Below are 20,803 nucleotides of genomic sequence, written 5' to 3' on the forward strand. Positions count from 1 at the left end.
AACGAGACCTTACCAATGTGACTGTGGGATGGACAGGGGAGGCTTCCAGAAAACTCGCCCAAAGGATGTGCAAAAGCCTGCTTACCTGTATAAGAACAAGCCACCTTAGGGATATGAACCTGTGAGTCAGACTTGGGCTGGCAAGAGGCAGGGCCCACAGCAGGTTGCTGCCCCCTCATAAGGGTTTCTGGTTCCATCCATATCACGACACCTATCAGTGCCTCATGGTGTGGCATGTGGTGGTGAGTGTGAAATCCAGTTCCCAATGGGAATGGTGGCCTTGAAGGAGCAAGCATGGAGAGGCAGCAGGTGAGTAACTAGAGGCCAGAATTGGTGGAGAGAGAAGGCTCAGCCGGCCCTGGATTCACTCCTCAGTAGAGATTGTCCCAAGCTTTGCTCTGAGTTGGGTGTGAGGACTCAAGCAGTGTACCTTGCTGTGATGACTTTTCGGGATTCTTGCAAAAGGTTGGCAGGATGCTACCTGTAGCATAAAAAGAGTCTTATTAATAAAAACAAACCCAGAGCCAGGTATTGGGGTGAATGCTGGAAGATCAGAGAAGCACAACAAGCCACAGCTACCTCTCCTTTCAGTTCCTCAGCTGATCCTGTTTCCTCCGACTGGAAGCCTCTGAGTTCTCATCCAAATACATCTCTGCTGAACTGCTGCTGAAAAGCCTAAAAGCTTAACCTGCCTAGTTCCTGGTCCTCATGCCTTATATACCTTTCTGCTTTCTGACATCACTTCCTGGGATTATAGGCTCACTTTCTGTGATTCAAGGCATGAGTCGCCATGCCTGGCTGTTTCCAGTGTGGCTTTAAACTCACAGAGATCCAGATGAAACTCTGCTATCCATGTTATAGGACTAAAGGCGTGTGTGCCCCCATTTTCTGGCCTCTATGTCTTGGGGCTATTCTGTTCTCTGACCCAGATCAGTTTTTTAGGGTGCACAACATTTTGGGGAACACAATCACCACAGCTACCCTCTATTGGAGCCCTACAGGGCTGCTTAATGTCCACATTCTGAACCTGGAACCCATCTTGGGGCAGGTAGGACAGGCTGACTAGAAATACTCTCCCTGGGGAGAGAAGTCTCATGTCATGGAGAAGACCCTGTTCTCTGCCCAGAAACAGGGAGCAAAGGAGAGTCACTACCCAGAGGGCAATCTCTGATGTTTAGCCAGGAGGGGAAGAGGGCAAGGGACTATTGTTCCAAGAGACAGCTTAGGGCCCCTTTGCACCTCAGCCCTCCTGTCTGAGCAAGACCCTGTGGAAAGCCTGTCCTTCTTGCCTGGGATTTTACCTGGAGAGATCTGTGCTGGGGTGGACAGCTCTTCCTCTACAGGAGGGACCTATGTCCATTCTGCCTCCTGGACATCTGTCCTGGCTCCCTGTGGGGCTGTCCGATTCTCAGCCAGACCGGTCCCCAACCCGTGGCTCACAAGCCATGGAGCTGGGGCTTGACCTCTTCAGCACTTCAAAGCAGAAAGACACAGGAAGGACACTCTTAGTGGCTTTGGAACACACAGGACTTATTGTGCTGGCCCTGCATGTCTGAGCTAACGGTGTGACTCAGTTAGGACAGCTCTTGCATAGCATGTAGGGGGCCCTTGGTTTGGACTCCAGGACCAAATAAACCAGGCTTGGTGGGGAATTCCTGGAGTCCCTATATTTGGTAAGTGGAAGCAGAAGGATTAAAAGTTCAAGGTCGCCGGGCGTGGTGGCACACGCCTTTAATCCCAGCACTCGGGAGGCAGAGCCAGGCGGATCTCTGTGAGTTCGAGGCCAGCCTGGGCTACCAAGTGAGCTCCAGGAAAGGCGCAAAGCTACACAGAGAAACCCTGTCTCGAAAAAACCAAAAAAAAAAAAAAAAAAAAAAAAAAAAAAAAGTTCAAGGTCATCCACCCCTACATAGATAATTTAAATATCAAAAACCCTCAAACACACTGGCAGCCTGAACTACAGACAGAAAACCCAAGTCAAAACAAGAGGAGAGTAAAAAATGAGAGGATTCCTCATTAGAGGGGACTGATAGTTATGCCACTGTGGTGTTTAAGAGTCATGTGCTTTGGCAAAGAAAAGAAAAGGCCATGAGTACAAGGAATAGACAGTAGTGAGGGGTATGGCGAAGGACAGGGTGGAGAACTCTGCACAAAGAGTGTGAGTGTTTGTGCAAGGTGCATGTGTGACCACAGGTGTGTGTGTGTGTGTGTGTGTGTGTGTGTGTGTGTGTGTGTGTTTTGTGTGTGTGTATGTGTGTGTTCCTGTCTGTCTGTCTGTTCTAACCCTTTGTGCACACATGTAGACCAGGAATATTCATCAACTGCTTTTGCACCTTAGTTCTTTTGTTTTTTGTTTTTTGCCACAGGGTTTCTCCAAGTTTACCTGGCTGTCCTGGAGCTCGCTCTCTAGACCAGCTGTCTTTAAACTCACAGAGATATGCCTGCCTCTGCCTCCCAGTCCTGGGATTAATGGGTGCTCCGCCACCACAGGATTTGACCTCCATTCGAGACAGTGTGTCTCACTGACCTCAGGCCAGCAAGCTCCCATGCTTGCCTCTCTTCAGCTACAGGCCTCAGATGACATAAGGACACGGCCACATCCAGTTTTCACACACTCCTTCCTTTCTCTGTGGGGTTTTAGCCATTCCCCCTCTCCCCAGACCGTGTCCAGATCTGATAGTTCAAAATGTTCAGAATTTCCATATTCTTTTTGAGACGGGATTCCACTCAGCCTGCAACTCACTCCTGGCCTTGAGCTTTTCACACTTAACAGGGTACAGTGGCTAAAACTGGAATTTCTGCCTTGGGAAGTTAGAGACAAGATGATGAGGATCCTGCTCAAGGTCATCTTTGGCTACAGAGTGGCCTGCCTGGGATATAGGAGACTTTGACTAAACCACAAATGCTAACAGTGTTCCAGTGCACCTAAGAGACACTGAGGCAGCAGGACCCTCAGGAATTTAAAGCCAGTCTGGACTCTTTACCGAATTCAGTCCAGCCTGAGTTGCAGGGCAATACTCTGTATAAACACATAAACCAGCAGAGGAGCTGGGCGGTGGTGGTCCATGCCTTTAATCCTGGGATTTGGAAGGTAGAGCCAGGCAGATCTCTGTGAGTTCAAGTAAGTCTGGTCTACAGAATGAGATCCAGGACAGGTACCAAAGCTACACTGAAAAACCCTGTCTCTAAACACAAACAAACAAACAAACAAACAAACAATAAAACAGACAGACAGACAAAGAAACGAAACAGCAGATGAAAACAGTTTGTAGCAAAGTAGACAGAAGCAAATGTCAGAAAAGAAAATGGACTTGTGCATGTGACACCTTAATACACCTGTCAGGGAATGAAAGCCAATTTCCATCTTTGGTTGTAGGTGGAATGTGCTTGCTTAGCATGCATCTGTGAGACTGTTATTATTAGGGTGGGTCATTCAAGGTTTTATGTGTGTTATTTTTTAGTTGGTCAGGATTAATATCGTGTACCTATTTCAATCAATTGCAATTTTTATTTTATGTTTTCATTTGGGTTTGCTCTTTATAACAATCTTCAGTGTTTGGTGATTCTCATGGGGGTCCAGTTTAAGACTGAACAGCTGACCTGCCTGGAAGCTATTCTTGTAGAAGAGAGGCAGAGAGAGAGAAGGAGAGACACAGAGACAGAGACAGAAAGAGATACTCACCAGTGACTTTATATTCCTGGAGATGGGGGCACGTGAACAATACAGTTGTCTAAGGGGGATCACAATGTGAGAGGCCAGATCTCCCTCCCAGACTGGCCAGAGTTGTCTGAAAAGTCCTCCTCAGTTTTTTCTGAGGAGATCCAATGGCTGAGGCCAGCAAAGGATCCAGTGGAATGTACTTTCCCAAGTTTTTGTCAATGGGTTGGTAAGCATGGGGTTCTGGGGTACTCTTCTCACCCCAGAGTGGAATAAGGTTCTCTCTTCTTTTCAGATTGAGCACATTAAAATGTCTGTCCTGGGACCTTAGTGGTGCTCAGAGGACAGAAGAGATGTGACAGATGTGTTCTCCTAGTGCTGGAACACTATCAGGACACGTTGTTGGACACAGAAGCCAGCATAGCATGATTATCAAACCAGGACCATTGTTTTCATATCATATCAGGCAGTCACATAGATCGATGTACCATCCACATCAGTCACACAAACACTTCTGTGTCTCATGCTGTGGCATATTGGCACTGTCGAAGAAGAAAGAACATACAAGACGAGACCTTACCAATGTGACTTTGGGATGGACAGGGGAGGCTTCTAGAAAACTCGCCCACAGGATGTGCAAAAGCATGCTTACCTGTATAAGAACAAGCCATCTTACGAATATGGACCTCTGAGTGCAGACTTGGGCTGGTAAGAGGCAGGGCCCACAGCAGGTTGCTGCCCCCTCATAAGGGTTTCTGGTTCCATCCATATCATGAAACCTATCACTGCCTCATGGTGTGGCATGTGGTGGTGAGTGTGAAAACCAGTTCCCATGGGAATGGTGGCCTTGAAGGAGCAAGCATGGAGAGGCAGCAGGTGAGTAACTAGAGGGCAGTATTGGCTGAGAGAAGACTCAGCCAGCTCTGGAGTCACTCCTCAGTAGAGATTGTCCCAAGCTTTGCTCTGAGTTGGGTGTGAGGACTCAAGTTCTGTCTCTTGCTCTGATGACTTTTCCGGGCTCTTGCAAAAGGTTGGCAGGATGCTACCTTTAGAATGAATCTTTTTTTTTTTTTTTTTTTTTTTTTTTGGTTTTTCAAGACAGGGTTTCTCTGTATAACTTTGCACCTTTCCTGGAACTCACTTGGTAGCCCAGGCTGGCCTCTAACTCACAGAGATCCGCCTGGCTCTGCCTCCCGAGTGCTGGGATTAAAGTCGTGCGCCACCACCGCCCGGTCTGTAACATGAATCTTAAAGAGTCTTATTAATACAAACAAACCCAGAGCCAGGTATTGGGGTGAGTGCTGGAAGATCAGAGAAGCATAAGAAGCCACAGCTACCTCTCCTTGCCAGTTCCTCAGCTGATCCCGTTTCCTCAGACTGGAAGCCTCTGAGTCCTCATCCAAATAGATCTCTGCTGAACTGTTGTTGAAAAGCCTAAAAGCTTAACCTGCCTAGTTCCTGGTCCTCATGCCTTATATACCTTTCTGCTTTCCGACATCACTTCCTGGGATTATAGGCTCACTTTCTGTGATTCAAGGCATGAGTCGCCATGCCTTGCTGTATTGGTGTGGCTTCCAACTCACAGAGATCCAGATGAATCTCTGCTCTCCACATTATAGGACTAAAGGCGTGTGTGCCCCCATTTTCTGGTCCTATTTCCAGGGGCTGTTCTCTCCTCTGGCCCATATAAATTTATTAGAGTGTACAGCATTTTGGGGAACACAATCACCACAGCTACCCTCTATTGGAGCCCTACAGGGCTGCTTACTGTCCACAATCTGAACCTGGGAACCCATCTTGGGGCAGGGAGGACAAACTGACTAGAAATACTCTCCCTGGGGAGAGAAGTCTCACGTCATGGAGAAGACCCTGTTCTCTGCCCAGAAACAGGGAGCAAAGGAGAGTCACTACCCAGAGGGCAATCTCTGATGCTTAGCCAGGCAGGGGAAGAGGGCAAGGGGCTATAGTTCCATGAGACAGCTTAGGGCCCCTTTGCACTTCAGCCCTCTCCACTCAGCAAGACCCTGTGAAAAGCCTGTCCTTCTTGCCTGGGATTTTACCTGGAGAGATCTGCGCTGGGGTGGACAGCTCTTCCTCTGCAGGAGGGGCCTGTGTCCACACTGCTTCCTGGACATCCGGCCTGGCTCCCTCTGGAGCTGTCCGATTCTCAGCCAGACCGGTCCCCAACCCGTGGCTCACAAGCCATGGAGCTGGGGCTTGACCTCTTCAGGACTTCAAAATAGAAAGACACAGGAAGGAGACTCTTAGTGGCTTTGGAACACACAGGACTTCCTGGGCTGGCCCTGCAGTGCCTAAGCTCCCCACTGCTCCTCCATGGGATCTTTGCCTCCTTTGGCCTTGCCCCGCCTCCTGCTCTCCCTGCTCCTATCAGCATCTTTGTGTCCACTTGTAGCTCAAAAATTCTGAGGTCACACTAGAGAGATTTTCTGGGATTGTTCTCTCTGAAGTGACAGTTTGATAAGTTCACAAGTGTGCCACAAGTTGGCACTTGCATCTTTACCACAAGGGACAGGAGGAGAAGCACAAATAAAATGAGGTAAGTGCACCCACCTGGTTCTGGGGGTGACTCCATGATCCCTTCCCTTTGGAGCCAGGTTCTTGCTGGAGGCTCGGCCTCTCTCTGCAGGTGGCAGGCAGCAGCAACAGAGGTTTCTGAAGCAGTTCATAATTGTTTTCTTGACCCCCTTCCAGCTGTGACGCCTCCGGGTTCGGGATGAAGCTGGGCCTGCATCCTGGGGCTGGCCATGGGTGATGGCCACTTCCTGGGTGATGGCCATATCCAGAGTGATAGCCTCTTCCTGAATGAGGTTCTCAACCTGGGTCATGGTGGCTTCTGGGGAGATGGTTGCATCCTGAATGATGGCCTCTACTTGCATGATGGTCGCTTCCTGTGATATGGTTTCATTCTTTACCATGGTCCCATCATGGTTCATGGTCTTTTCCTGGATCATGCTTGCATCATGAGTTATGGCCTCATTCTGGGTCATCTTCCCTTCCTTGGTCATGGTCCTTTGTTGGGTCAAGGTGGTTTGCTGAGTGATGACCTCATCTTGGGTCAAGGTTGTCCCTTCCTGGGACAAGGTGGTATCCTGGGTGATAACCTCATCCTGAATTAATGTTGCATCATGGGTGATGACCTCATCCTGGGTCATTGTCCCTTCATGGGTCATAGCTTCATCCTCTGTCATGGTCAGTTCATGAGTTATGGCCTCATCCTGGGTCATAGTCTCTTCCTGCAATGTATCCCAAGGGGAGGAGCCTGTGGGGGTGAAATACTGAGGTGCCTCCTGGGAGCTCCAGAGTTCCTCCTGTGGACTGCAGGAGGACAAGTTGTTGTCTGTGTCACCTGGAGTCTCACTCTGGTGTGGCCTAGGAGAGGAGGTGTCCAGAAAGAGAGGTGGCTGGACACTGGCCAAGTGACAACCGAATGACCCGAAGTCCGAATGTGTGAAATACTCAATGCTTTCCAGGCTGCTGCTTGTGAAGGAATCAGTCGCAGAATAGAACAGGTGGGTTAGATAGGGATGGTGCATCCTCTTTGGCTGGCAGCACAGGGCGGCAGGCATGCTCTGCCTTGTGCCACCCTGCCTGGCATTCTTCTCTTCTCTCTCCTTGGTCTTAGATGGCAAGGTGAAGGTGGGGGGAGCAGGCTCGGTAGCTCTCCATAAGGACACAGGGAAAGTGTGAAGATCTGCCAGGTTGAGGTCAAGGCCTGACCGCATGGCTCTCACGGGTTTCTTTTGGTGATGGTAGCAGTCTCCCCCAGGTGACTGGTGCTGTAGAATTAGGTAAGTGGCCATCACCTGGTTGTATTTCTGGTCTCTCAGAGACTCAACGATTTCTTCAGATTTATACCCCATGACTGTCATGGCTTTGACAATGCTAGGGCTGGGGGTGCCTGGGAGAGCCTGGGTGGAAGTAGGTGGTGACCGAGCCTCACTGCTCCTGACTATGGGGAACCTCATGATTTGGCCTATGGTGGGCCTCCGGCCAGGGTTGATGATCAGCAGTTTGACGATGACATTGTAAATGTCCATGGAAACATGTGGAGGCACCTTGAAGTTTGCGGCAAGGATGTGCTCTTTCACCCGCTCAACAGACCTAGCTCTGAAGGGAAAGTGCCCGGTGACCATGAGGAAGAGGAGCACGCCTAAACTCCACACATCAGTGGCAAGGCCATCATAGGCCTCCTCTCCAAACAGTTCTGGGGCACAGTAAAATAAAGTTCCACAGAAACCCCTAAACTTCTGCTCAGGCATGACCTTGGCCGAAAGGCCAAAATCGGCAAGCTTGGCATTACCCTTGCAGTCCAGGAGGATGTTCCCTGCCTTAATGTCTCTGTGAGCAATCGAGTTATTGTGACAGTACTGCACTGCATGCAATATCTGGATAAACAACCTTTGAGCCTCGCTCTCCTCTAAGGACCCCAGTTCCAGTATATGATGCAGCAGGTCTCCCTCTGATGCATGCTCCATCACCAGGTAGGTGGTCTCTCTGGTCTCGACCACATGAAACAATTGAACGATGTTGGCATGGGCAAGGGATTTCATGATGCTGACTTCACTGTTGATAAATGAGGCATACTTCTTCTTGTTTCTAAGAATTTTTACAACCACACAGGATACTGTGGGCACGTGAAAGGCCAATTTGACCTCTGAAAAATGTCCTTGGGCCAGGGTCATCATCATCTTATAGTCATCGGTGAAGGCCTCCTCAGCAGAGCAGTGGGCCTCCCCGGCCTGCTCCATGGTCAGGTCCTTGTTGTTAAGGCTAGAACCAAAGCCTCAATGGGGAATTTTAAACAGTCCAAATCAGGCCCAGACTGTTTATCAATACAAATTGCTACATCCAAAAGGAAAAGAAAGTCAGAATTACTTTAGACAACCTAATAGGGATGCAATGCTCAGAAAGAAAAGAAAACACCTTCCAAAGCAGCAGATAGCAGAATAAGACACAGATCGGATTGGTCGGAATCAACCAGAAACAGAGAATAAAACAAGGGGTCACAGAAGCTAAGAGACGTTTCTTTGGAAGGATAATCATCCTCTTACATGAACTCAGCACTCACTGAGAGAGAAGGCACTAATAAAATCAGATGCAAAAGCACTTGATAAGACAACAGACATCCCCAAATCCAGTGTGCCTGGGTGGGCAGATGGCTCAGGAGTTCAGAAGACCTGTATGTGGTTCTCAGGACCCAGGTCAGACGACTCACAACTGCCTTAACTCCAGCTCTAGGTGCGCTTACACCTCTGGCCTCTGAGGGCATCCATACAATGCATGCATGTGCCCATGTGGGCAGACTCACACAGACACATGCACACTCGAGGGTGCCAATACGCACACTCACAGGTAGTACAAATAACTTAAAATATTGATGCTTTTTGTATGATTTCTTTTCCATGACCTAGAAGGTCAGAAGAGGGCATCAAATCCCCTAGAAATGGAGTTTCAGGCAGTTATGGTGGGTCATGGGAGTGCTGGGAGGCAAGCCTAGGTCTTCTGTAAGAACAGTACATGCTCCTACCTGCTGGGTAATCTCTCAAACCTACCCCACCCCAAAATTAATCTGTTTGTTAAAACCAGGGGGTCCTTCTCATTGATTGGAAAATGTGGATGAAATTGAGAAATTTCTAGATACAAATTCAACTTGAGAAGAGACAATAAACAACAAGATTAAAGTATTTTTGATAAAAGACTCTGCACAGAAAAGCCCAGGACCAGGCACTTACTGATGATTCATTCCAGCCCCTAAAGAACAAATGTCAGTGCTCCTCCAAACTGCACAAAATAGAAAGGACTTAACAGTTCCAAACTCATTCATGCCTAAGCCAGGAAAGGACACTATTAAGAAAAAAAAAAAGGCTGTTTCCATGATGAACATGGATGTGATAGTCATTAATAATATTACTAATACTTCTCACCAAATTCCACAACACATTAATAAGGCCATAGTTGATGGTTAAAACACACTCACAAGGATCCTTACAAGGATTGCTCTGCATGCTTAGAGGACAAACACCACAATATAGAAACGGAATGAAGGGCAAGAGTGCCACAGTCAAGCCATGGGAAGCCATCCAGGATGAAACTGGGGCTCTCAACAAGGACAGACTGGAGCAGATGCTTTACCTGGGGAAAGCCAGTCCTGCAAATGTGCTGCTTGTTTTCTCTCCTCTGTGGGATTTGGGAGCAGGAGGAGGTTGTCAACTTAAAAAGGGTTTACTAGGAAAGTGGAGGGGGAAGTGGGAGAAGAAAGCATAACAGCACAGGTTAATCACATGATTAATGTGATCAAAAATGCATTACAGGTGTTCCTGTGATTGTCCTAACTAAATGGCTTCTATGTGCCATATTACCAAGAAAAGGCTTGAAATAGGAGAAATAAATGAAGAAAAACATGACAATAAAGGAAGAGGTAAAGACAAACACAGAGGGGCTGGAGAGATGATTTAGTGTTTCAGAGCAACTCCTGCTCTTTCATAGAACCCCGGTTAGGTGCCCAACAGCCACATGGTGGCTCACAACCACCTGTTACTTGAGCTTCAGCTCATCTGTCTCCCTCTTGTGACCTCCACGGGTACCAGGTATGTGGCACACAGACATACATGGAGACAAAATACTCATACCCATAAAACAAAAATATCAAAATATTCTACCTCAGGAAACATAACCTAAAAATGAATAAAAACTGGTGGGCAGTGGTGGCACATGCCTTTATTTCCAGCACTCAGGAGGCAGAGGCAGGCAGATCTCTGAGTTCAAGGCCAGTCTGGTTTACAAGTGAGTTCCAGGAAGGCCAGAGCTACGCAAAGAAACCCTGTCTTGAATTACCCCACACATCAAAAAGAATAGAAAGTCAAATAGAAGATAATAAAGAACATGAAAAAGTGAGTGGAAAAATAAAGCAAGCCAATAGACAAATTCACTGAGAACAAGAAACCAAATAAAGTCAACAGACTTGGAGAGAAACTCACAGTGTCGGGGTCCAACAGCTCCCGAAAGTCCACGTCAACTCTTTCTTTCACCAGTGCCGAACACCACCTCTCCAACCAACCAGCAGCTCCTGCACTGTAAGGACAGGAGGCAGCCTCAGCCAGAGCTGTGAGTGCACAGGTGTCTGTCATTGTGACATCACAGCAAGAAATGGACCAATGAGGGCTCAGCACAGCTCACTGGTCTGGCCAGCGGGGCAGTAGGGGCCTGAGGAGCCTGGTTACACTCAAATGGCTGTCCTCAGTGTTTCCCAGTGACCCATTTCTTCCTGCTAGGGCCATTTCCTGTGGTCCAAAAATTCCCCAAATGGTGTCACCTGGTGGGACCAGTGTCCAAACACTTGATTCTTTGTGGGCCATTGACACCCAAACCTTAACAAGGACCCTTCCACTTTAATAATAAAACAAGGAGTCCTAAGAATGGCAATGGCTCCAGAGCATTGGCCCTGCCTCAGTTACAGACTGATAGTCTCCCCTTAGTAGGTGGAGAGTGTTTTGCTCTTCATTTGGACCCTAGCCTTCTGTGACAAGTTTGTAATAACTCATCATGTCTACACTCAAAAAATTCAAGTTATATTATTTTTAACTCAGATCAATGGGTCCTATAGGATGACAGCTCCTGACTATATTGGGATGTTGTGAGAAAATAGTTTTCCCTGGCACCCCAGGACCTAGGACTAACATCTGTGGGGCTGGGAGAAAGTTGACACCATTTGTTTCAGGTCCCCATTATTCCTGAGACTTCTCACCAAAGTCCAGGATGGTTTGCTGTATAGATACTCAGATTGATGGGTCCTATAGGACTACATTGGGATGTTGTGAGAAAATACTGTTTTCCATGGCACCCAGGACCTAGGACTAACATCTGTGGGGCTGAAAGTTCACATCATTTTTTTCCATTTACTTCAATATAGTTTATTTTCCTTTTTTTTCTTTTACAAATCAGCGTTGAATTCACCTGTCCTCCCCCCTCCTGTCCCCCTGGCCCTCCTTTCCCCCATCCCACCGCCCATTCCCATCTCCTACAGGACAAAGACTCCCCCTGGGGATTCAGCTCAACTGGTAGATTAAGTCCAGGCGGGTCCAGTCCCCTTCTCCCAGGCTGAGCAAAGTGTCCCTGCATAGACCCCAGGTTCCAAACAGCCAGCTCATGAACTAAGGAAAGGTGCCGATCCCACTGCCTCATTTGTCACATGGTCCCCATTGTTCCTGAGACTTCTCACCAAAGTCCAGGATCCCAGAAGACAGTGGCCTGATATGTTCAAAATGATCAAGAAAGTACTTGTCAGCCAGAACCCTATAGACAACATGTGTAAGAGATGGAGCCCTATCCTGGCACCCTAGGCCTTCTGCTCTCAAACAAAATGCCTTAGTTTGTCCCTTATAAACAACAGAAATCGGTTGCTTGTGTGTCTGGACATTGGCAAAGCAAGATCAAGATACCAAACAAATTGAGTGTGTAACAGGGATGCTTTCTAACTCTAATTGGTACTTTGTATATTCTCACATGGTCAAGGAAAAGCATGAACTCAGTCTATCAAGCCCTTTTCTAGAGGCCACATGTTCTGCTGTATAGCAAGTCTTTAGTGCTTGGGAGTCCCCAGATCTTAATACTGTTGTTTTGTGACTGATGCTTCAACAGAGACTTGGCAGGACACAGACACAGACTCACACTTATACACACACTATACACACTACACATACACACACACACACACACACACACACACACACACATCTCACAATTAGGCATGATACAACTAGCTGTGTCCAGCCTAAGGAGAGTCCTTCAGGGCAGCTGATGTACATTATATAGGAGCTCAATGGGAAAAAACAGGAAAGTGTTATGGGATATTTGATGGCACTGAGAAACTCAGAGACTGGTAATAAAATTACCCTTGGGTCAGGTGGTGGAGCCAGCAACTAGTTGACAGGAATTAGCCATTGAGAGGAAGGAGGGAGTAGGAATATGGATAGAGAAATGCACAGGAAGGAGCTGGGAGGGACTTAATTTGGGTCTTTATGGTTTGGGACGAGTGCAGGGACACTTTTCTCCTTGGGTCTCTGGCTAAAAAGGAAGGTCTTCTGGTTGCTTCTCGGCCTCTCATCTAGCAGATTTTCTCCCCAACATCTGATTCCTGAGTTCTTATTGGTAAATAGAACAATAGTCTTAGTTAAAACTTGCATTTAGTGGCTGTGGCTTAGCTGGTACCAGTGGGACCAGAAATGTATGGTTCTCGGGGTTTTTTGGAGGGGTGCTGCCTCTGGGGCCTCGGGGCACCGATGCAAGGCCGATAAACGGACAGAGAAACAACCAAGTCTCATAAAGGTGAGCACATGGCAATTATTAAAGCTAGGAGAGTGGAGGCAGGAGAAATAGCAGTTGAAGTTGTCTTTGGCTCCACAGTAGTCTTGAGGCTAGCCTGTGCTACAGGAGACCCTGTCTCACCAAACCAAAAAGCAAAAGCAAAGAGAAGAGCAAGGACTGCTTTTGTTTTGTACGTGATGGAGGTTCCCACTGCTTCAGAAATATCGCTTGCTGTGAGACACAGGACATGGACCCAGTGAGTGTGACATCAGCAACTGAGGTGGGAGGGCTGTGGGCAGCCTTTTCCATGTTCTTGAAGCTACGCTGCTGTCACCTCCCATCAGAAGTCATTGGTTCTGCACATTAGATGGACCTCACAGGACCCACCCAGAACCAGCTATGTGACATGAGCCAAAGAAACTGGATGGAAGTTTACGAGAGGTCAAGAAGGATGTTTTCTGTCAAGAAAACATTCACACCACCTGAAGGCATCATGTGTCTACACATTCCACACTTAAGCACTGGCTAGCAATTCTAGCAGACTAAATCATCACACGATGAAAGGGAGACATGGGTACTGTCCAGCAATGGGCACTGAAGTCCTACTTGCCAGTTCTCTATCAGGTATTAGGTTTCTGAAAGTCACAGAGGATAGGCCCTCCCTCATCATCAACACCTGGGAAATCCAGGAAGGAGACTGAAGGGCCTTGCTGTTGGACCATGAAGGTCCTACTACCCACCACCTCTCTCCAAAGATGAAAAGATTAAGATTGGAGGTGGTGGCACATGCCTTTAATGCCAGTACTTGGGAGGCAGAGGCAGGCAGACCTCTGTGAGATCAAGGCCAGCCTGGTCTATAGAGAGAATTCCAGGACAGCCAGGACCACACACAGAGAAACCCTGTCTGGATAAACAAACAAAGAAAAGATAAGGTGTTTTGTTCAAGGCCAGGTTTGGGAAAACCAGGTAAAGACTGTCCTTGTCAATGAAATGTCCCCTCCTTTTCCAAAGGGACAGGTGTTTGGAGTGGGTCTGTGGAGTGCTGGGCATGATTCCAGCACTGGGCAGTTTTGTTCCTGAACATGTTCTTTGTGCTCTTAGGCCAGCAGAACTGATCCTTTGCTTCAAAATCATGATTGTCCCCATCCTCTGTGCGTGATAGCACACAGCTTTAGTCCTGTGATCGCACACCACTTAAGTTAGAAAATGAAAATGACCCATGAAAGGACAGTGTCCATCAGACAGAAGGACAGAAGATGGTGGAGGGACAGTGTGGTAAGTCCCACCAAGGAAAGTTCTTTTCTTCCTCAAAGAACAGGTTCTTTTTAGACTCTCATTTTTTCTGTTCTTGAATTCTTTTCAGCTGCCCTCTTCCATATAATCTCATCTCTGGCCTTGCTCGGAGCCATGACTTTTGACCTGCCAGCCTAAGATAACCACCTAGGAGGAGACTTTTTCCTGAAGCACAGACACAATCTGTGCCCTTCCTTAAACACCTTCTAGGTAGGCAGTGATGATGCATGCCTTTAGTCTAACACTAGGGAGGCAGAATCACTCTAATTTCTTGATTGAAGGCCAATCTGGTCTATAGAATAAGTTCCAGGATACCAGTACTACACAGTGAAATCTTGTCTTGAGAAAAACAAAACACCTCCCCCCACGCAAAAAAAAAAAAAAGAACAAAAAAGGGAAAAAAGACCATCCAATGTGGCCTCTCAGTCCTTAGACTAGGAGTCCACAAAACATAGAGTGGGAGGGCCTGAAATAAAAAGGGAAGCACTGGAGACTTGGAATCAGTGGGCAGGAGTTAGTGAGATGAGAGGAATGTGTTCAAAATCCATGGGTATGTATGGAAATGTTACTGTGAGATTACTTACTCAAGATGTGCAGTTAATATAAACTAATGCATGTTCTTTAATGCATTAAAAACATGAAAAAGATAAATCAAAGTGAAAATGACATAGATCAAGAAAGAATACAAAAATAAAAATGTGAGAGTATAAAGAAAAACAAAAATAAGGACAATCATTCCTGAAACCAATAAATGAATAAATAAACAGGAACGCCACAAAAGCCATGGCCTCAGAAGGGAACTCACTCTGATGAGGTTCAACAGCTGTGCAGAGTCCTCATGAAGCTCACCAGTGTGGAGATCCACTAACGAACAGCTACCACACTGTGTGGACAGAAACCAGCCCTAGTGCGTTCTGTATATGGCCAGGTATCTATCATTCCTCACAATGGCTCCTTGTGACTTCGCAGCAAAAGATGAACTAACCATGTCTGGGCACAAATCATGCTGATTTCCTCAGTTTCTGCACTTGAGGACAGGGAAGGCATGGTAGCAGGAACGGCAGGTGTCTAGGGCAGTAGGGACCTGAGGAAGCTGGTTACATCCAGTTCTCCCCTGTTGCCAGTGACTGACTTCTGGCAAGGCCCCCATTCCTAAGATCCACACCTTCCCCATTCAAGTGACTCCTGTTCAAACCCATGATTCTTTGTGGGACATCTGCCATCAAAAACCACAGGAAGGATACTTTCCACTTTAATAATAATAGAAGGAATGTTGGTCATGCCAGCAACAGGCTCCAGAGTGTTGTCCTTCAGTGGGTTGTAGACACTGATATTCATCTATTAGTGGACAGGCAGCATGGTTCCTTTTCCACTTGCTCCCTAACACTTTAATAACTATTTATTTATAAAGCTCATCATATACACACTCAAGAAAGTCAATTCCCTTCTCATTAGACGCAGACTATGGAGAAATGGATGGTGGTCTCTGGTTGACATTGGGAGTCTGTGATGGCTAATCTTGTCACCTTGAGTATATTAGGAATGAACTGAAACCCAGGCAGTGGGGCACACCTGAGAGGGATTTTCCTCTGTTAAATTATTTGAGGTGGAGACTGTCCCAAATTCTGGATCCTATGAGTCAGTAGATCCACCCTATATCTGGCTCACACCTTCAGCTGGCAGAAGGAAGCTTGTACTTTTTCTGTCTGCTTGCCCTCACTCTCACTGGCAAATTCATCTAGTCTGAGCCTTCCTTTGCCAGTGTTAGAACCCACTTCTGGATTCCAGTGTGGACTGAAAACTGGGAACTCTTTAGGAACTTCCTGGGACTCCAGCAACAGATTGCGTCTGCTAAGTCACCCAGTGTCTTGGTTATTGTTCTATTGCTGTGAAGAGACACTATGACCAAGGCAGTTTGCAAAGAAAAGCGTTTAACTGGGGACTTGCTTACAGTTTCAGAGGGTTGGCCCATGACTGTCATGGCAGGCAACATGGCACAGGCAGGCATGGGCTGAGGCAGCAGTTAAGAGCTTACATTCTGATCTGCAGGACAGGGTGGGAGAGAGAGAGAGGAGAGAGAGAGAGAGAGAGAGAGAGAGAGAGAGAGAGAGAGAGAGAGAGGGAGGGAGGGAGGGAGGGAGGGGGGAGGGAGGGGAGAGAGAGAGAGAGGGAGGGAGAGAGAGAGGGAGGGAGGGAGGGAGGGGGAGAGAGAGAGGGAGGGAGGGAGGGAGACAGAGACCGCACAGAGGACAGAGGGAATAGGGGGGGAGTATGGAAAGAGGCCCGTGAGAGGGCATGTCTGCTTTTTAGGCTGGGAAGACGTCGCAGGCTGCTGACATAATAAGGACATAATCCTTACACCAGGTCCCTGACAACAATGTCTCAAGGTCAGCAGGAAAGTGATTACAGAAGAGAAAATGTCGCCCTTCCCCCCAGAATGTTAGATCAAAAGGAAACCTCTTGTCATAGGGAACCTGAAATAAAATAATAATTGGTCCTCATTCTTACTTCCAAGTTCCTTCAGGATAAAGAACTCTGTCAGCCATAAATCCAGTTACACTAAACTTGATAGAAGACAAAGTAGGAAGTACTCTTGAACGCATTGGCACAGGAGACCATTTCCTAAATAAAACACCAACAGCACAGACCCTGAGCACAACAATTAATAAATGGGACCTCTTGAAACTGAGAAGCTTTTGTAGGGCAAAAGACAGAGTCAATAAGACAAAAAGACAGCCTACAGAATGGGAAAAGACCTTCACCAACCCCACATTTGACAGAGGACTAATCTCCAAAGTATATAAAGAACTCAAGAAACTAGACATCAAAATACTGAACAATCCAATTAAAAAACGGGCTAAAGAGCTAAACAGAGAATTCTCAAAAGAAGAATCTCAAATGGCTGAAAGACATTTAAAGAAATGCTCAACATCCTTAATCATCAGAGAAATGCAAATCAAAACGACTCTGAGATACCACCATACACCTATCAGAATGGCTATAATCAAAAACACTAATGACAGGGCTGGAGAGATGGCTCAGAAGTTAAGAGCACTGACTGCTCTTCCCGAGGTCCTGAGTTCAATTCCCAGCAACCACATGGTGGCTCACAACCATTTGTAATGAGATCTGGTGCCCTCTGCTGGTGTGCAGGCAGAACACTGTATACATAATAAATAAATAAAATCTAAAAAAAAAAAATGTTTAAAAAAAACCACTAATGACAGTCTATGTTGGAGAGGATGTGGAGCAAGGGGAACACTCCTCCACTGTTGGTGGGAATGCAAACTTATACAACCACTGTGGAAATCAGTATGGTGGTTTCTCAGAAAATTGAAAATCAATCTACCTCAAGACCCAGCCATACCACTCTTGGGCATATACCCAAGGAATGCTCAATCATACCACAAAGATACATGCTCAACTATGTTCATAGCAGCACTATTTGTAATAGCCAGAACCTAGAAACAACCTAGATGCCTGTCAACTGAAGAATGGATAAAGAAAATGTGGTACATATACACAATGGAGTACTACTCAGCAGAGAAAAACAATGACAGCATGAAATTTGCAGGCAAATGGATGGAAGTAGAAAATATCATCCTGAGTGAGGTAACCCAAACCTAGAAGGACAAACATGGTATGTACTCACTCATAAGTGGATACTAGATATAAAGCAAAGAACAATCAGACTGCAACCCACAGAACCAGGGAGGCTATATAGCAAGGGGGACCCTAGGATGACTGTGGCTTATAAGAAGTTTTGGGTTTTTCAATTACTGGGCAAGCCTCAATAAAACATTTCACTATTAGGATAAGAATTTGCACTGTATCAAGCTGATAATAGAACTTTAAATAAATAAATAAATAAATAAATAAATAAATAAATAAATAAATAAATAAATGAGAGAGAGAACAAAAAGATAAAAGAGAGGCCAGGCCTGTCCAGCACATGCCTAAGGGGGAAAAATGGCAATAGATACAGGTGTCACTACCCTAAAAAAACCTGTTAGCTAAGGGTAGGTTCCAATACCCTTGCATCCCTGGACAGGTAGGACTCACTGGTACTTGTGAAGGGAGGAATGTGAAGGGGCCCAAAATAGCTTGACCACACAGCAGGCATGACAGGCTTAGGAGCCTAGACACAGTTTCTGTGACAGGCTTACTGGCAGGCAACACACAGATCCAAGAAAAGCCTTAAGCAGATACCACCCAGGGATCCACCCAGGGGTGAGGAAGTACCTGACATCCCAAACAGTCCAACCATTAGATAAGGTAGCCAGATGTCCTTGAGTCTAGCACACACCTATTTTTTTGTTTTACAGATACCCCTAGACAACTGTCAGCCAATCCTGGACCCTGGAAATCCCCTCACCCCAAGCTCTGCTATGATAAAAACTCTGCCCCACCTGAGCTCAGGGCTCTCTGCTCTCACCGCTATGTTGGACAGACAGAGGGACCAAGCTCCGGAGCTTGAAATAAAGGCTCTTTGCTTTTACATGCAGAAAAACAAAAACAAAAACAAAACAAAACAAAACAAAAAACTCTATCAGCCATCACAGGGCTTTTGGCCCTTCTGCTTCTGCTAATCACTGTTGGCTCTTATGTCACTGATGCCTTAACTGAATGATGATTCCTGTCTGGGTACCACTAAACTGACAATGCTAAAATCCCAGTATCAGCCCTTGAACCAAACCCATGACACACTTTCAGATGACAACAACTGACTAAGGGGAGGCTCACTTTGACGACGATAATGGGAAATCACTTACATCCTGGTCCAATTAGTCCCCAAAATAATCTACTGCCCTGATGATAAAGTTTTTTACCAAAAAAGAAACATCTCCAAGACTGGGGGATGAGAGGACAAAGCAGATGCCATAACAGGCTGCTCTGTCTTCTCTCAGAGATCAGGCCTCAGTTTCAGTTTCCTGAGACTTGAGCAAGCAGTTTCTGGGAGGGCCATGAACAAAAGACATAGTCCTTGCAGTAGCTCCCTTTCTGCACGTACTCTGAGTGCTCAAGGTTCAGCCAGTTGTTTACTGTCTGGGACCCCTCACCAACTTAGAGCTAGTGCATGGGTCAATGTGAACGTGCAAGGCCAGCCAGCCTTCATAGCAGCTCAAGGACAGAGCCTGGGACTTGATCAGGCCTTCCCAAAAATAACTGTTAACCCCCAACCAGTAAATTCAAAGGCTACACACACCCTCACCCAATCATACGATGCAAAGGCTTGTACCACCCTGCTTTCGGTTTTTCCCTTTAAAAACCCCTCACGCTGAGAGCTCAGGGCCGTCCTCCTCCACTGTTGCATTTGAGTGTTGGACGTGGACCAAGCCAGAGCTTGCTTATTATCTATAAACCCCTGTGTGTTTTGCATCAGATATTGGCTCTGTGGTCGTCTTGCTTGGAGGTCTTGCAATGAGGGCACAACATCTCCTGCTTGCAACACTCAGGTTTCTGAGTGGGCACGTGTGCTGTGTTTGGGGAACTCATTTCCACTCTAACCCACAGCCTGGCTCTTGGTAACCTGACTGCAGTATCAATAAACCTGGAGAATATGGATTCCAGGGCACTTGGAATTCCTTCGCTTGTGTTATTAATATCTGATGGAAAATGGAAACTTTCTGATTTCAAATAACATCTGTTCAAAAGACGGACTTGATGGAAGAAATAACCACACACGGGAAGAAATGCATGTTGTTTTAAAGCTTTCCCTTTACCTTATGCAACATCCTGACCTGGTGTGGCCTGAGTCCCTGTCCTCCCTGTCCCTGTGGTTTCAAAGTATACACTGAAAGATGCAAGTCACTGCCACACCCCTGCTTGACTGGAGCCTCCCGGCAGACGGCTCCTGCGTATGCTTCACAAACACCCAGGCCTGCCACAGTCCAGGGGTGGCCCCAGCCTTCTCAGATAAGCACACACTGAACTCATCTCCCCAGCCTGGAGCTCAGTAGCAACCCAGGCCCTGCTGGTAGGGACAGGCACAAAGGCAGAGCCAGTGAGAGCCAGTGAGACCCCCCCCCCATCCATCCTCTCCCTGCCCCGTCCCCCCAAACCCTTGCCTATGGTGGGTTCTGGAGCACCTGCCTTCCATCTTTGCGACACTCTGCTTGAAAACCTGACTGAAGGCAACGTGGCCCAGCTTGCGGCTTCAGATCTTCCTCCATATGACCAACATACAAGAGCAAAACATATGAAAAGACATTGGTGAAGGAAAGGAGGGAAATCTAGAAAGTTCTGGAGACACAAAGACAGGGCGCTCTTTAACATTTTAGGGTAACATGCACGGCTGGTTGTTCAGGACTGGAGCCAAAGCAGGGGTCTATGTGGGTGAGGGGGGTCATGGTCCGTAGACCCGAGGGCATCCAGGGAATTGGTATTTGTCTAACGTCTTGGTCTGTGTCGTTAGGTCGTGGAGTCAGACCTGCTGTGGTTACGTGGCAGGGGCAAAGGCCTACTGGCTCAGAACCTGTTCTCGAAGCCTCTGGGTCACCCTTTGTGGAGTGTCCTGCCGAGACTGCC

General features: G+C 47.1%; 1 protein-coding gene across 11 annotated transcripts in view; it reads right to left on the bottom strand.

Annotated features, from left to right (window-relative positions):
• LOC121828199 (sperm motility kinase-like) overlaps positions 1-15,168 on the bottom strand; it is a 32,233-nt gene extending 17,065 nt beyond the window's left edge. For 9 of the 11 annotated variants that reach the window (XR_013050004.1, XR_013050003.1, XR_013050002.1 and 6 more), the window contains exons 1-9: positions 15,081-15,168; positions 10,657-10,750; positions 6,230-8,521; positions 5,719-5,890; positions 4,311-4,504; positions 3,683-4,200; positions 1,302-1,473; positions 431-481; positions 86-279 (exon numbers count right to left, since the gene is read on the bottom strand). Coding sequence is in view for 1 of the 11 variants with exons in the window: in XM_076567311.1 (XP_076423426.1) it covers positions 1,437-1,473; positions 6,230-8,427 (2,235 nt within the window). In the remaining 10 variants the exon portion in view is untranslated. Of the gene's footprint in view, positions 1-85; positions 318-430; positions 482-1,301; positions 1,474-3,682; positions 4,201-4,310; positions 4,505-5,718; positions 5,891-6,229; positions 8,522-10,656; positions 10,751-15,080 lie in introns of those variants that run through there. The other 2 variants (XM_076567311.1, XR_013050007.1) reach the window with 2 other exon arrangements.
• Between the last annotated feature and the right edge of the window lie 5,635 nt (positions 15,169-20,803).

The sequence above is a fragment of the Peromyscus maniculatus genome, chromosome 3 (assembly GCF_049852395.1).
Source record: "Peromyscus maniculatus bairdii isolate BWxNUB_F1_BW_parent chromosome 3, HU_Pman_BW_mat_3.1, whole genome shotgun sequence".
Lineage (NCBI taxonomy): Eukaryota > Metazoa > Chordata > Mammalia > Rodentia > Cricetidae > Peromyscus > Peromyscus maniculatus.